The sequence below is a fragment of the Tasmannia lanceolata genome, unplaced genomic scaffold (assembly GCF_043159265.1).
Source record: "Tasmannia lanceolata isolate RefF3 unplaced genomic scaffold, GAP_Taslan_0.1 ptg000019l, whole genome shotgun sequence".
Taxonomy (NCBI): Eukaryota; Viridiplantae; Streptophyta; class Magnoliopsida; order Canellales; family Winteraceae; genus Tasmannia; species Tasmannia lanceolata.
Genome location: NW_027518696.1, coordinates 7,984,518 through 8,001,624, shown reverse-complemented (window position 1 = coordinate 8,001,624; position 17,107 = coordinate 7,984,518). Strand labels below are relative to the sequence as shown.

The following is a 17,107-nucleotide window of genomic DNA, read 5'->3' as shown; positions in this document are numbered from 1 at the left end:
GGCATGAAAGACTTGCGTCTGAAATGGTGTGTATTTCTCCTTTCATCTTAAAAATATATTTTTGCATATGTTTCTATACGTTTCCGTGATTTGGGTAGGAGATTTATAATTAGGACATTGTATAACTAGTGCAAGGACCTATAAATGATTTAAATTATTCGACTAGATGTGCCTCATTGTTTTTTATTTTATTTTTCCTGAGTCTGAGGGCTCATTTGGTTCGTAGGAAATGTCTTTCCGCCTTGGACTTTTCATTTTCCTTTCCTTTTCAGAGAAATTCTTTTCATCGTTTGGTTTAACAGAAGTGAATTAGAGAGTTTTTTTTTCCTAAAAAGGTATTCATCTCGGATGCTCTTTTAATTCATACTTGTTGGGACCAAGAAAACAAAGAAACATTATCAATACATGTGTTTGATGATTGGAATCATTATCGAGTGGTTAGATGATTATCCGACTTCGATTCATCTTCTAAGAGATGATTTCACCCTAAGATCGTGATTGGATTGCTAGAGATTTGGAGTTAGCTTCCTATTTTGATTCGGAAATGAAAAATAAATAAAATAGAAAACTAATTCAAGAATTTTTCACTAAAAATTTCATTATGATCGCTGTGGAACCGAAATATCATCTCTTGGGGTGAGAAATAGATTTCTGTCTTCCCCCTTTAATCTTTCTCGGTGTCATTTCTGCCGCACTAATTCCATTAATTTTTTGAACCGAGCACGATAATTGGGTGGAATTGGAGTCGAATATTAATTCCGTCACTTAATTCCATCAATCCAAAGGAGATTTTATATTGTGTCTGACCGAACATGCTTGTGTAAGAGGCACCACGTTTGATATTTGATCCAACAGCAGCACAATTTTTTAAATCCTACTCTTGTATAAAAAATTAAGGGTGGTAAGCATGCCCTATCGGCCACCATATAATTTCTCCAATCCAAACACACCCAAAAGAAAAAGAAAAATTATATAAAAGATTGGAACTTTTTGTTAAAAACCTTAATGCCATTCTAATCGCATCATAAATCAAAGAGTTGTGTAGAGTTAGAAGACGAGGCTTAACCAGGCAGACACAAGAATGGTACTTTTGATGCGATTTGTGTAGTCGCTTTAGAAAATAAAATAGAAGGAATTGAAGTCCAGTCCAATTCCAGGTAAATTTTGGACCCAATTAGCCAATGGTACCAACCAGTTGACACCTCCTCTATTTAGACGTCCATGTGTTTAACATGGCCTGCCACTCTGCTTATGAAATTAGTTTCTACACCTTATCATTTGATTATTTGAATAAAAAAATAAACATTATAATGTGTACTTAAGCATATAGGCTACTGATATTGGCGTTTAGCATGTTTTGATAATTGCACTAATTGATTTCATTATTTAAAAAGCCGTCAAACGTCATTACAATTCCGAAAAAGCTCTTGAAAGCCGATTGTAAAAGAAAATGACAAGGTTAGATAGTGTACTTATCAAACCATGATAGTGCCAATATCAATAGCCTATATCTATCCTTTATGGTGTATCTCTGAGGGGAAACTTCTCAGTCCCACCTTGGATAGAAGTTAAGACCATAGTTTTAAATTTCGACCGAAACCGAAATTTTTTGAAATTCATTTTTTCACCATTACCGAAATTTCGGTAATTTCGATTTAATGGCATTATTTATTAAGAAAAAAGTGTTACAAGAAATTTCGGTCCGGAATTCGGAACCAAATTACGAAATTTCGGTTTTCGGTGGGGTCCGAAACGGTTACCGAAACCAAAATTTTAAACCATGGTTAAGACTGGGACAATTCACGATTCCCATTAATATATACTCAGATGAGGTCGTAAGTTGCATAAATTTATGTATTTATTTCTTGGAAGATGATACTAAGACTCGCTTGTTATAAGATATGTGGATAATTAAGACACGCTTGTTATTTCTTGAAAGATGATATTTATAGATTTTTTTTTCGCCCCCCTGTAGGATAATGCGCCCCATTATAAAATTCAAATCACATTAACAAGGGGGCGCATTATCCTATAGTGGGGTGAATAAGTCATCGTCCTGTACGTTATTTGTACAATGGGCCATACTAGATCAGATGGGCTACCAACCCCCGTACCCCTCCAAAAAAAAAAACGCATTTCAATCATGATGGCAGTTTCGTAATTACAGTCCAAATCCAGTGCTGATTCAATACCTTAAGCGGTTAAGCCCCATTTTCCTTGAAAAGAAAAAAATCCACCTACCCATCACCAACGCCCACTCTCTTTCCCGGCCCACATAAGACCCAACAGCCGTTCTCTAACTAACATGCGCCACGTGCTTAGCTCACCCTTCTCTCTCTCTCTCTTGTTACTTTGGACAGTGTTTTTAATTTCCTGTCCTCCTCTATAAAAAGCCTTTCCCCGCTCCGAGTTTTCTGCAATCTCATGCCCTTTTTTCTTCATCCTTTTTCTTACACGTAGGTACAAGACAAAGCTCTTCAATTCAAGGTATATTTTTTCTCCTTTCTATCTCATGGATTTTTTTTCGTTGATTCTGCAGTAGTTTCTTTCTATTGCTCTGTTGATCGATTTCTGAGCTTTCGCTGTTGATTTTGACCTGAGATCTGTGTTCTTTTTGTTCGAATTGGCCTGGTTTCTTGATTGAATTGGATGATCTCATGATCTGCGGTTTAGATTTTGTTTTTCTCCCGTTGATTATGGATTTTGTGTTGATCGATACTGTTCGTGTTTTATTGAGTATTCTAGTGTTAGATCTGGACAGTTGGATTGTTAAAGGGAGGGTTTTGTAGTATAATTTGGGATTCTATTGCATTTTAGATGGATTTGTGTTGTGGTTCTCGATTATTTTGAGGATTTTGCTGAAATGCTTGGATTTGACTTTATCTGGTATTGTTTCTGCTTTTCTTTCTTAGTTTTTGAGTGAGAGATCTGTTTTTTTTACATCTGAATCGTACGTTATCTCATTTTGTGTCTTACAGTTTTTATTATAAAATTTCGTTTTTGTTTTATCTGAATTTTGGTAATTGACGGAGATCTGTTTATTGTTTGAAATCTTTCCTTTTTCTTCTTTTTTAATTACATCTCATGCGGCATTTGGTATGAGAAATTCGAATATAAAGAAAGTTTTTTTTTTTTTTTGGTGGACCTTGAATAGAGTTAGAGTTTTAATGATAAAAGGAAGTTTTCAATTGAGTTTTCCTTCTATACTGTTGTATTAAAGGAGATGGATTCAGGTTGTTGATCTTTTTAATGTTGTTCTATGTAATTACAAAGCAAATAGCTTTATCTTTTAATGAGCAAAGCTTGATAAGAAAATGAGTCTAGTATGTCCTGCCTACTTTTGAAAGAGAAAAAAGGGGTTAAAGAACAAGAAAAGAGAGTGACATTTCAGAAATAAATGTTATCTTCACAATTTGAATATACCTTCAATATTCAAACAAGTCAATGCCGTCTTTTGGCATTTGTGTGACTTATCTATGTCTTTTTAATTGGAAAACTTCAATAATGTTTTTTTTTATCTGCATTTTGTCAAATATTGAGGATTTTGTCCAGTTCAATAAGATTCTGGGTATTGTAGTCATCACAAAATATGGCATTTGATGTCCATCCTTGAACTTTTGGACCTATACTTCTTGTAAAGTTGACCAGTGAAACGTAAGTCTTGTCTTCTTGTCTTCATTGACTTTCTGTCCTTCTGTAGTTTGACACAGAAACAGCAAATTTTTTTTTTATATATGTAATAATTATATTTTAGTCCCTTTAGGTTATAGCTCTCACTTATCTGATTTGTTACTGAGATCCCGTTGCTGGTCTTAATGTGCCACACCTTCATCTTCTTCTGTCCCAATTCTTCTTCATGTGGGTGTTATTATCAAGAACTAGTATGTAAATAGGAAGATGAAGCTTGAGTGCTTGATATCCTTTGATAGGTCCCTCATTTTTTATTCTCCAACACTAACAAAACTGGACGAGCTTAAGTTGAAACTGGAAACAATTCCAACGATTTTGTGTGTTTTGGGCATATTAAATCTTTTCATGTGCTTTTTATAGTGTTCAAAAGCTAAAGATTACGATTTACGACCACTTTTCAAATAGCCATTCTAGGAGGTAGTATAGTTGCACCCCTGGATTGCTGATTCCATTGGCAAGACATTTTCCCCCTTATGTAATCCTACTTTTTTTTATGTAATTTATTCAACAGGCACATAATTTATGCAGTTTGAATCAAGTTTAATGTTTATCCTTTATTTGCTATAGAAGCTATTTGGTTTTAGGCTAATATACTGAGTTTTGAGAGTTGAGCCCATCCATTTTCTCAGGAACTACTGAGAGCAAACCTTTTAAATGAATTTTTAATGCAATAACTAAAAAGTAACAACTACCAATCTTATCTAGCTCTTGCCATCAGTGAATAAATTTGCAAATATAACTGAGCCTATACACTTAATGACCTACAAAGCCGGGGGGGGGGGGGGGGGGGAGATCAGGAGGAGTTTGGACTGACAATTCTTTCAATCTTAACGATTATAGAAGGTTATTACCAGTTCTAAATTTGTTCATACATCTATTTGCAGGTTGCTTTGAGTGCCTCTGTACATCATGGCTTCTGGTCAATTATTTTCGCGGAACACACAAGCATTATTCTACAACTACAAGCAACTTCCCATCCAACGGATGCTTGATTTTGACTTCCTTTGTGGTGTGTGTTACTTCTCCTCTTGTGCGTTCAGTTGATATATCTATCACTGCTGGATGGATGTTTATGTTCATATACTATAAGGTGCTAATCTATTCCATCCTCTATGTTATTAGGGAGGGAGATACCTTCTGTTGCTGGAATTATTAGCCCTGGTGCTGAGGGATTTCAGAAACTATTTTTTGGTCAGGAGGAAATTGCCATACCAGTTCACTCAACGTACTTTTCTTTTCTCTGCCTTCAAAATTTCAAATTTCAAGATTGGTACATAATCATACTTTTAACTGCGAGAGATCTTGATTCCCTGTGTTTTTCATGGGAAGGTCGTGATGCTTGTTGAAGAGACATGACCGAGTTTTTTTCATTCATGCGACACTCTTCTTTATGTGGTCAACTTGGTGTTTTACAACAAATATTGGCCAACCAAATTTCCCTGAACAAAATTGACGCTCCAGAATCTTTTTACTATTCGAAGCAACTCTAAACATGGAAATATTTCAGTACTTACATAATATATTATGGTTAAGTATGTCATGCAATAATATCTTTAAAAAAAAAAAAAAGTGTGTCATTCAATATTCATACCTCAAAGATTAACTCTCTATGTTAAATTTTTAATGCTGCAATTGTCATTGGGGCTTTTCTACCGAGATATTTTTAATATTTATGTATCTAAGTGCAACTCCTCGTCATCTACTCACAGTATACGTTACAATCCTCGAACGAATGGATTATAACATTGACCACAATGACTCATATGCCATCATCAAATATCAATTGCCAACAAAGAAAGATTCTGGACCTTTGGTGGCTTTTGTGATCTGATTCTCTGTTTGGATATTAGGAAGTGACGCCTTCCTACCAGGTCTTGTGGACCATGTGAGACTCAATGTCCATATGATTTTTTTTTTTCACTCAAGAGGAATAAGATTAAATTTGAATAGATCTAGTAACCTATAGAAAACTAAAGGTTGAGAACTCTCTGGTAGAAGAGTGTTCACTGCCCCCATTTTGCTGCATATAAAAATATGCTAGCAGTAACTACTACATATAATGATATAACTTAGTCTGTTTTTTATATTTCAATAAATAATATAATGGCGTACATAAATTCTATATCATTTTTGCATTATCTTTTTTCTAATTTTTGCCCGGGTATGATTTATTGTTCAAAACCTCTATAAATATGATTAATTGTGGAATGGTATATTTCAGGCCAGGGTACTGTTTTTTCATACATAACCAGGATAAAATATTACTGCTATGCAACATTGAAGTGTCAAAGTGAAAAGCATTTCATTACTAGCTGCGATTGTTTCCAACCAATTTCCAGTCTCAGATTCTGAACCACTTGGGTCTTAGGATCTTTAATTCTTTTAATCTCATTTTGAATGTCTTTTGCAGCATTGAAGCAGCTTGTGTTGCGCATCCAACTGCTGATGTTTTCATCAACTTTGCATCATTTAGAAGGTCAGTGTTTATATGCATTATTCTGAAAGAGCTTGATTATCCATTTTTGGCCCTCATATTCATTTCATTTGATATATTTGCAGTGCTGCTGCTTCCTCCATGGCTGCTCTGAAGCAGCCAACCATCAGAGTTATAGCTATAATAGCTGAAGGTGTTCCAGAAGGAGATGCCAAGCAGTTGATTGCATTTGCACGGGCTAATAATAAGGTAGGAGAAACAATCTTTTGGTTCTTTTGAAAGTTTTATAGGTTAAATCACAGGACACAAAATTTACATTACCATACAAAATTCATAGTTACAAAGAAGCAGAAAAGCCAAAAACTAAATGCTTTGGAAATTCACACCATGCTGCCAATTGGCGGAGGGTTGGAACAATTGGTCCTTCTGAATTATTATATTTTTTGCTAACATTACATATAGCTGATCTTAATATTGATGTTAATTGCAGGTTGTTATTGGCCCTGCTACTGTTGGAGGCATTCAAGCGGGAGCATTTAAGATTGGTGACACCGCAGGAACTATTGACAATATAATTAAATGCAAGCTCTACAGACCTGGATCTGTTGGCTTTGTGTCCAAATCTGTACGTTCTTATTTTATTCCCTGCTTGGATTTCCTGCACTCGCATTTCATTCATCACATTGATGAAACTCTTTGGGATTCTGGTGTTTCTGTTTTGAAGGAGTTTTTCACATGAAAATGTTCACAATCTACAGTTTGAGCTGAACAATGGGAAATGAGTCTATCGTAACATACATAATGCAAAACACAAACATAATGAGCAAAGTGTACTAAAGAAGTATTGATTTTATATACTCTAACAGCAATAAGGGATCTTTACATCAATCTCTAATTCACACCTTTCCTGTCATGTTGTATTGCTCCCTGAAATCCTAAGCTATTGCAAGATGGCTTGCCTGATTATAGGTCAATGGCGGAGCGGGAATAATTGTAAGAGGGCAGTGAAAGAATTCCTTGAGGAAAGGCATCTTGATGCTGAGTGGACCTATTTGGGTTGGGTAATTAAGCAGCCTTAAAGGCTCTATCAATGGTGGCAACTTGCTTGGAGTTTAGGTAGTCAACAAGGAGCTGATTGGGTTCCGGTATGGAAATTTGATCTGCAATGGAGTTCAGTTATCCACCTCCCTTCTACGTTTGTAATGCAAATTTGGATAGAAGTCAGTGAGCTCAATTGCTCCCCTGACTCTATATTTCTGTGTTGCCTTGATTATCAGATAATAACTATATACTATTATGATGCAGTGATAGTAACTCTTAACTATATATTTTATATTACATTTGATATTGATAATGTTTAACTATTGCGTATTATATAACTGTCTAAACCAAAACAATTTAAGAAATGAAACTTGGGCTGAGTGGGAGGTAAATTTACATGTGAACAATTGAAATTATAATAAAATTATTGTATCAGAAGCATCTACAAATGCTTAAACAAGACTCATCATGGATGGCACACTTATCTACATGTGTTTGCATATAGACATTCATATCTGTGTAATCACTTAAACAAGACTCATCATGTATGGCACACTTATCTACATGTGTTTGCATATCGACATTCATATCTGTGTCAATACACAATGCTAAGAAGTCTCATGTTGAGGTTGGATGATCATTGGAACAGAGTCCAGGAATTTAAAGAGTTTTCTTTTAGTGCTTGTGATATGCCCTAAGCAACTAACCACTACCTGAACGCTTGAGACACCCAGATTGTATTGGGGACGTCTACAAAATACAAAACTAAAAAACCTAATCAGTATAACGCAGCACTGCCTGCTTGTCATTTGGTCCAACCAAAATTTTCTAGCTCCCGCGATCTTTTGCTTTTAATTATGAATGTTAAAGCATGTTGTCTTTTGAAGTTACACGGTTCCATTTACAGTGTTATTTCTGGTTAGCAAAACTAATCACATCTGAAATTTTGGTTTTAAAATCCAGGGCGGCATGTCAAATGAACTTTATAGCACAATTGCACGCGTCACGGATGGAATATTTGAAGGTATCCACATATTTTTGTCAATGTTATTTTCTTTTTGTGTTTGTAGACACTGTATTTTTTGGACACTGCATAAACTTTGGATGTGCATTGAAACTTTGGCAGGCATAGCAATCGGAGGAGATGTGTTTCCAGGATCAACTCTATCTGATCATGTGTTGCGGTTTAACAACATCCCACAGGTAAATCATGGTATTCACATGAGTTTCTTTTGGGAGTTCTTTAACAAGCTGCACACTATTCGTTTACTTTTATTCTTTCATTTTGAATACTAAAGATGGAGCTGTATACTTTTTTTGCCGTGAAGCATGCTAAAGAAATGCAAATCTCTATATGTTGAATTATATTTATTTAAGCCATGTGACTCTTAACGAACTAAATTTTTACTACTAGTGCATACCATTAACCGTAATAACCTGATTGTAATTCCTAACAAATGGCCCCTCCTCCAAGTCTTTAATAATATTCCTGAATCCAGGACCTAAATCGTGGAGTGGAAAATATATTTTAGAAATACAACTCAAGACACTGAGATGAAAGCTAGGGGAGCAAATGGGATTAGATACCCTAGTAGTCCCAGCCGTAAATGATGGGTACTAGGCACTTTGTATTGACCTGTGCAGCTTTGTCAGACTTGTCATGCTCAGCAAATACGACAATCCAATCACCTTGCTTTAAAATTTGATTCTATATCAAAATTTCACCATCAAACTTTTGGTACTCTAGAAGCAGAAACCCTGAAACCTAATCTGTGATGTAAAGCAGAAATATTGAAAAGTGTTTCTATATGCCAATCCCTATTTCTAAACCACTCAAACCTTAAAGGTTGCACCACAAAATCTTTAAAATTTACAACCAAATCATAGTCATATACATTGTAAAGCATTACTGACCTAATGTAAGTTCATGAAGCCTTGTTCATTTCCTTCTATGCTGAAGAACTTTTCCTCTGGAAGTTACTTGTCTATTGTTGACCTTATTGCTGGATCCACTCAGGTCAAAATGATGGTTGTGCTTGGAGAGCTTGGTGGTCGAGACGAATACTCCCTAGTCGAAGCCCTGAAACAGGGAAAGATCCAGAAACCAGTGGTTGCATGGGTTAGCGGAACCTGTGCACGACTTTTTAAGTCGGAAGTGCAATTTGGCCATGCTGTGAGTTATCATCCAAATGTCTGGCATTATTTTATTCTTAGTCGTCACTTATTTGTGCTTCAACATTTCCAAAACAGGGTGCCAAAAGTGGTGGTGAGTTGGAGTCTGCACAAGCAAAAAATCAAGCATTGACTGATGCAGGAGCTATTGTTCCGACTTCCTTTGAAGCTCTGGAGAGTGTAATTAAGGAGACATTTGCAAAACTTGTACGTTTATTCTGCGATATAACCCACTTGGCTGCATGGGACACTTTTTGAGCTTGGGACAGCATATGATATAACCCATAAACATTGCACGAGCTTATGATTTATTTTAGCTGATAATTTATTTTGCATTGAGTTTGCTTTCAATTGTAACACTTTGCATTATTATAAACTTGTTTATTTTAGGTTGAAGAAGGGAACATTACTCCAGTGACTGAAGTTCAGCCTCCTCCCATCCCTGAGGATCTTAGCTCTGCAATTAAAAGTGGGAAAGTCCGGGCTCCAACTCACATTATCTCCACCATCTCGGACGACCGAGGTATGATTCAAATTTCATTTAGCTTTCAATTTAGTTTTCAGGCTTTTGATGTCATGATCAAGAAATTAGTGCATATAATTAGGGTTGGGCCTATAGCTCAATTGGTTGGGGCTTTGTATCTCAATCTTGGTGACTTGGTGTCTTTTGTTCAATCCCGGCTTTCCTACCCCAAAAAAAGGAGTGCATTTAATTCTTCTCATATGCTATTTACAGGTGAAGAGCCATGTTATGCTGGTGTCCCTATGTCTACCATTGTTGAACGAGGTTTTGGTGTGGGTGATGTTATTTCTCTTTTGTGGTTCAAGCGTAGCCTTCCCCGATACTGTACCCAGTTTATTGAGGTACACTTGATGAGCAATCATCATCATCGTTGTTATTGTTATTATTGTTTCAGAAGAATTCAAGACTCCATAGAGCATGCACCTTTGTGCTTTTGGTGAACATAAATTACCTTTCTAGCTCTTATCTAACAGAAAAATATGCCTTGGTCAGATTTGCATCATGTTATGTGCCGACCATGGCCCCTGTGTCTCTGGTGCTCACAACACTATAGTTACAGCAAGGGCCGGAAAGGATCTAGTCTCCAGCCTTGTCTCAGGTACCATAACTGCGACATGGCATCTATTAATGCCCCAATACCAAGTATTATTGGTTCTCCATTTTTTCAAGTGACATTTTCTTGATTATTTACCATAACTTAGAAGTGGTAATGTTTTTATATATCGTGCTGTATTTAAGAAACTACTCATAGTTCTCGTAATTGAACCTGGTAACTGATTGGGCTTCTGAAACAGGACTGCTTACGATTGGTCCCCGATTCGGTGGAGCCATTGATGATGCTGCCCGATATTTTAAGGATGCATATGAGAAGGTAAGTTGGGTTGATGCAGCGTGGACACTTTTTCTTGGTTGTTACTAGAATAAACAAAGATCGCAGCTACTGGTTTAGTTATTTTTGAATTACGGACACAGTAAAACATGTTTGGCATACTCTTTCTTTTCAGGGTCTTACACCTTATGAGTTCGTGGAAAGCATGAAAAAGAAGGGCATCCGTGTTCCGGGAATTGGACACAGGTAAATTTATTTTTGCAATACTATAAAATCTCTTGCGCTTATATGAAATAAAATGTTAGGGAGAAATTGTAGAGCATTACTAGAAAAATGATATTTTTCACAAATGTAAACTATAGTATTCCTTTTCTTCTTCTGAGTTTAGAAATATTGCTCTAAATTTCACATATTTGGAAAAATCATTGTTTGGTGATGAAGGATAAAGAGGGGAGACAACAGAGACAAGAGAGTAGAGTTACTGCAGAAATACGCTCACACGCATTTTCCATCTGTGAAGTACATGGAATATGCAGTTCAAGTTGAGACTTACACCCTATCAAAGTCAAATAACCTGGTCCTCAATGTCGATGGTGCCATTGGATCGCTTTTCTTGGATCTCCTTGCTGGCAGCGGAATGTTCAGCAAGCCAGAGATTGATGAGATCATTGAGATCGGATATCTTAACGGGCTCTTTGTTCTGGCTCGCTCCATCGGTCTCATTGGGTAAAGTTGAACAACATTTTAGAATAATTTTACTCTATACATTATTTTTCATTACTTTTTCTTACAACGTAAAATGGGTGTAAAACAAAATTTACGGCCATTTTAAGTGAAAAAATGGGCATAAAATTTGTTTCAAGCTCATTTTAATGATCCAGTGCATGAACTATACAATGAAGCTTCATTCGTTATTTTTTTTCTTCATCGAATCACATCTGCGTAAAAATATCAACTGATCCTTCTTAAAAGGAGAGAACAGGGATTTAAAACTTATAAATTATGCGCGAGGAATGTTAATTAGTTGTAATGTTTCCTGGATTTTGCAGGCACACGTTTGACCAGAAGAGACTGAAGCAACCACTGTACCGTCACCCATGGGAGGATGTTCTTTATACCAAATGATCGAGTGTTGGGATTCAGATAGCCTCGTCCTACACCTGCTGTCTGCAATTTTTCTTTCCTTTTTTTCCATTCGCATTTTTATCCAGGGATTACTAGAAGAGCTCTGAACTGGTGTTTGTAGTGCTAGTTGCAGGCTTCTCCCCTTGATTTGCTATTTCCATTAGAAATTAAATGGACAATAATCTACAGTTAGTAGTTTAATCTCTCTCTCTCTCTCTCTCTCTCTCTCTCTCTCTCTCATAAATTATGGGCACGAATGGTACCATTGGTTGGATTGGTGGGCCCAGTATCATGTTATTGGTGCACCCATCATTGTGTTCAAAGGTAGCCATGGGAGTGTGATGACACTGCAACTTTTTCTTTTAAGATGGGTGCAATCAAGTGAATTGGTTGTTTGACTCATCTCATCCGTCCATTCTTCGGTTTTCATGATCAGACAATCGGGAAAGAGGACCCACTAGTCAGTGCTTCTCAGTAGACATATCCCTCGATCAGAATATATCCTTACCATCGGATCGACTCTTCGGTGATACCAACCTATCTACATGTTTGTATTGACGGTCAGATGTTTTTGTATGGATTTAATCGGTTGGTTCCAGGGTCGAGTGCGTGGGCTCATTAAAACCCTAATTTCCTAACTAATGCACAGCTTTGAATGTCTGATCTTACCTTATTAGCATACGATTAGGTTCTTGAGGTCTCAATCCTCTTCTTATTTTCCAAAAAACAAATCGGATGCATAGGGCAAATTGGGGATGTGCATACATAGGCACATCCATCAGCCCCTACAATAGAATATTTTGGGATAAGAGAAAGGTCCAATCTATCATTTCTCCTTGAACAGACTTCGGGACCCTTTCGATACAGCCAAAATTGGTCTTTATTTGCATATAACATTATTCTAAGTTAATTGTATAAAAAAAATGGGAAAATGAATAAACAAGAGGGCTTTCTACTGCTTATGACGTGGCAAGGGGGGTGTTTTCTAAATTACAAATTTGAAGTGATGTTGACTAGTTTGGATGGGTTTGGGACAAAAATGCCCTCATTATAAAAAAATGTTAGTTTTACCCTTTTTTTTTTTTTTTTTTACATTCTCTCTCTCTCTCTGCAAATACCCCTTGCCAATATCTTCCGGCAACTCTCTCTCTCTCTCTCGCTGCAAATATCCCTTGCCGACGAAAATTTTCCGGCAACTCTCTCTCTCTCTGCAAATACCCCTTGCCGTCTCTCTACAAATACCCTTGCCGGCGGAAATTTTTTGGCAATTCTCTCTGTCTGTCTCTCTCACTGCAAATACCCCTTGCCGGCGGAAATTTTTCGGCAACTCTCTCTCTCTCTCCCTTCCTCTGCAAATCTCACCGACAAATCTCTGAGAAAAAAAATTTCTCGGAACTCCGAGATTTTCTCTTGGAATTCCGCAGTAAACAACACAGTAAAAAAAAAAGAATTTGCTCGGAAGTCCGAGCTTTTCTCTCGGAATTCCGCAGCAAACATAAAAAAAAGTTCTCGGAATTCCGAGAACTATTCCAGGCACGTTTAAAGCCCTGGAACGTGCGATTTTTTTTCAATTGCCCCTTCTATTTTTCATTCTTTTTCCCTTCTCTCTCAAACCATTTCTAAACCCTAACTCCATTAACCATTTTTTCTCAAAATTCCTCAAAATCTAACCCTAATCCATCATCTTCTTCCTCCAAAACCCTCTTTTTTACCAAAAAACCCAAAACTATTGGTAATCCTAAATAAACAACTTATAAACACTCTAAAACCACTGCTATTCCTATATAAAGCACTTACAGACACTATAAACCACTGTTTACACTATATAAACCAATTGTAAATACTCTAAACCACTGCTTACCCCTATATAAACCATTTACAAACACTATAAACCACTGCTTACACTATATAAACAACTTATAAACACTATAAACCACTGCTAAGCCTATATAAACCACTTACAAACACTCTAAACCATTCTTTAGCTTATATAAACACTTATAAATACTCTAAACAACTTATAAACACTCTAAAACCACTGCTATTCCTATATAAAGCACTTACAGACACTATAAACCACTGTTTACACTATATAAACCAATTGTAAATACTCTAAACCACTGCTTACCCCTATATAAACCATTTACAAACACTATAAACCACTGCTTACACTATATAAACAACTTATAAACACTATAAACCACTGCTAAGCCTATATAAACCACTTACAAACACTCTAAACCATTCTTTAGCTTATATAAACACTTATAAATACTCTAAACCACTGCTTACACATATATAAACCACTTACAAACACTATAAACCACTGCTTACACTGTGCAATAACTTATAAACACTCTAAACCACTACTAAGCCTATATAAACCACTTATAAACACTCTAAACGACTGCTAGACTTATATAAACCACTTATAAACAATCTAAACCATTGTTTACCATATATTATACACTTATAAACCCTCTAAACCACTGCTACGCTTATATGAACCACTTATAAACACTCTAAACCATTGTTTACCTTATATAAACCACTTGTAAACACTCTAAACCACTGCTTACCCTATATAAACCACTTATAAACACTATAAACTACTGCTTACCCTGTATGAACCACTTATAAAGACTCTAAACCACTGGCAAACCTATATAAACCAATTATAAATACTCTAAACCACTCTAGGCTTATATAAACCACTGTTTACCCTATATAAATCACTTGTAAAAACTCTAAACTACTGCTTACGCCTATATAAACCACTTACAAACACTATAAAACACTGCTTACACTGTATAAGCAACTTATAAACATTTTAAACCACTGTTTACTCTATATAAACCACTTGTAAATACTCTAAACCACTGCTTACCCCTATATAAATCACTTACAAACACTGTATAAATAACTTATAAACACTCTAAACCACTGTTAATCCTATATAAACCAGTTATAAACAATCTAAACTACTGTTAGGCTTATATAAACAACTTATAAATATTCTAAACCATTGTCTAAACCATTGTTTATCATATATTATACACTTATAAACCCTCTAAACCACTGCTAGGCTTATATAAAATACTTATGAACACCCTAAACCACTGTTTACCCTATATAAACCACTTGTAAACACTCTAAACCATTGCTTACCCTATATGAACCACTTATAAACAAATAAACTACTGTTTATCCTGTATAAACCACTTATAAACACTTTAAATCACTGATAAGCCTATATAAACCACTTATAAACACTATAAACTACTTCTTACCCTGTATAAATCATTTATAAACACTTTAAACCACTGATAAGCCTATATAAACCACTTATAAACACTCTAAACCACTGATAGGCTTTGCTAAACCACTGTTTACCTTATATAAACCAGTTGTAAACACTCTAAACCACTGCTTACCCTATATAAACTACTTGTAAACACTATAAACTACTGCTTACGCTATATAAATCACTTATAAACACTCTAAACCATTGTTAAGCCATATAAACTAATTATAAACACTCTAAACCACTGGTAAGCCTAAATAAACCACTACTTAGGATTATAAACCAAAGAAGCTATATAAACCACTTATAAACACCCACTTAGTGGCCTTCAGTAGTGGTTTATCGTAGTGAAATAACAGTTTAACTTAAGAAATTAGTGGTTTACAGTAAATAACAATAATTATAAAGTGTTTAAAGTAATTTAAATATAATTAAATAGTGATTGAAGGCTTTGTGCAATAGAAGACAATAGTTTAACGTGGAGAACTTTCATTCAAGTTTGTAAATATGCCTTATAATGGAAAGAGAAGGAAGAGGGCTATAAATACACACATTTCCATCGAATTAAGGCTTTGTGCAATGGAATAGTGGTTTGTAGTGAAGCTTTTTGCGATTTCGGAATCCAATAACGTTTTTTTTGCAACAGTTGTTGCAAATGGAGGAGTTGTGCAATGCAAGGAAGGGTTTGGCATCTAAAAATGAGATTTAGTGCAATAGATGGAGCTTTTGGCATCTAATAATGGAGGTTTTTGGGTTTCAAAAATGGAGGTTTTTGGGTTTTTCAGACGTACTTTTTTATGGGTAGGTGGAGGAAGAAGAAGAGGAAAAAATGTGGGTTTTGGGAATTGTATTGTAAACGTAATCACTGCAAGAAATGTGGTTTGATAGGGAGAGAGAGAGAGAGAGAGAGAGAGAGAGAGAGAGAGAGAGAATCAAGGGCATTTTAGTCATATGCACTCTTGATTGATGATTTAGAAAACACCCCCCTTGATACGTCATAGTCAGTAGAAAGCCCATTTATTAAGTCATTTTCCCTATAATAAAAAAAGGGACATTGGGTATACTTTTGATTTGAATGGTAGATATATAACTATTTGTAACTAAAATTTCCATATAAAATTAGCGAAATGATATCAGCACAGCCATATTTTGATAATTGGACTAACCCATCTTGCCTTTAATTTTTAAAGAGCTGTCAAAGGTTATTCCAGTTTCGGAAAAACTTAAGACAGGCTGAGTTTATGCAATTATTAAAACATGGTATTGCTAATATCAGCACCCTAAAATAATCTGCAAATATGATTCCATACATATAAGATTATTTGCATGTTATCCAAAGAGACTCTTCTTGTATATTGGAATTACATTATTGAAAAGCCCCGTTCGAGTCATGTGACTTGGCCTGTACGAGGGGTACATGATTGCAAAGTCTCTCCCTCCGATTCTAACTTTTCTTTGTGGCCCCCTTTCCAACATCTAATGAAATGAAATGAAATGACGATAAAAGAAAGGCAAGGTGCATGACAAAGAAACAATATGAGCCAAGTTCAACGAATCTCCTAAACCTGATTCCAACTCCAACAGAACTCTAGTTCTCTGCCAACCCAAGCCATAAAGATCTGCCCACATACGTATGAAAAAGCAAAACCATTTTTGAGGAGTTCTTATAATCAGGAGTCTTTTAGTCTTTTTATAATATAAAAGGATGGCACATTTCTTTCTTATTGAAGCATCATATGAACTATTGATTCCGCTGATCAAAATGGTTTTAACAATTATAGCAAATTTTGAGTTCGAGCGGTCGGAATTGGACTAGGCTTTTCAATAAACCACAAAATCTTGACAATTTTCTCTATCTAATGAATGAGAAGTCCATTGCTCGAACTCTTCTTTGGTGTCAATGTAATTAACTCTCTTGAAAAGAGTAATGGGATATATACGTATTTGTTAATAAAATTAGTAGAATATGATTCACTTGAAGTTCCTAAG

The 17,107-nt window shown here is 35.7% G+C and overlaps 1 protein-coding gene across 1 annotated transcript; it reads left to right on the top strand.

The window, feature by feature from the left end:
* Positions 1-2,332: 2,332 nt before the first annotated feature.
* Positions 2,333-12,015, top strand: LOC143852661 (ATP-citrate synthase beta chain protein 1-like). Its single transcript, XM_077362178.1, has 17 exons — positions 2,333-2,487; positions 4,575-4,699; positions 4,813-4,915; positions 6,101-6,166; positions 6,250-6,373; positions 6,615-6,749; positions 8,129-8,189; positions 8,292-8,368; positions 9,183-9,338; positions 9,416-9,544; positions 9,728-9,860; positions 10,074-10,201; positions 10,353-10,458; positions 10,655-10,731; positions 10,865-10,935; positions 11,131-11,415; positions 11,739-12,015. Exons 2-17 carry the CDS (start codon positions 4,600-4,602, stop codon positions 11,812-11,814), a joined length of 1,827 nt encoding a protein of 608 aa, XP_077218293.1. The 5' UTR covers positions 2,333-2,487; positions 4,575-4,599; the 3' UTR covers positions 11,815-12,015.
* The last annotated feature ends 5,092 nt before the right edge of the window (positions 12,016-17,107 follow it).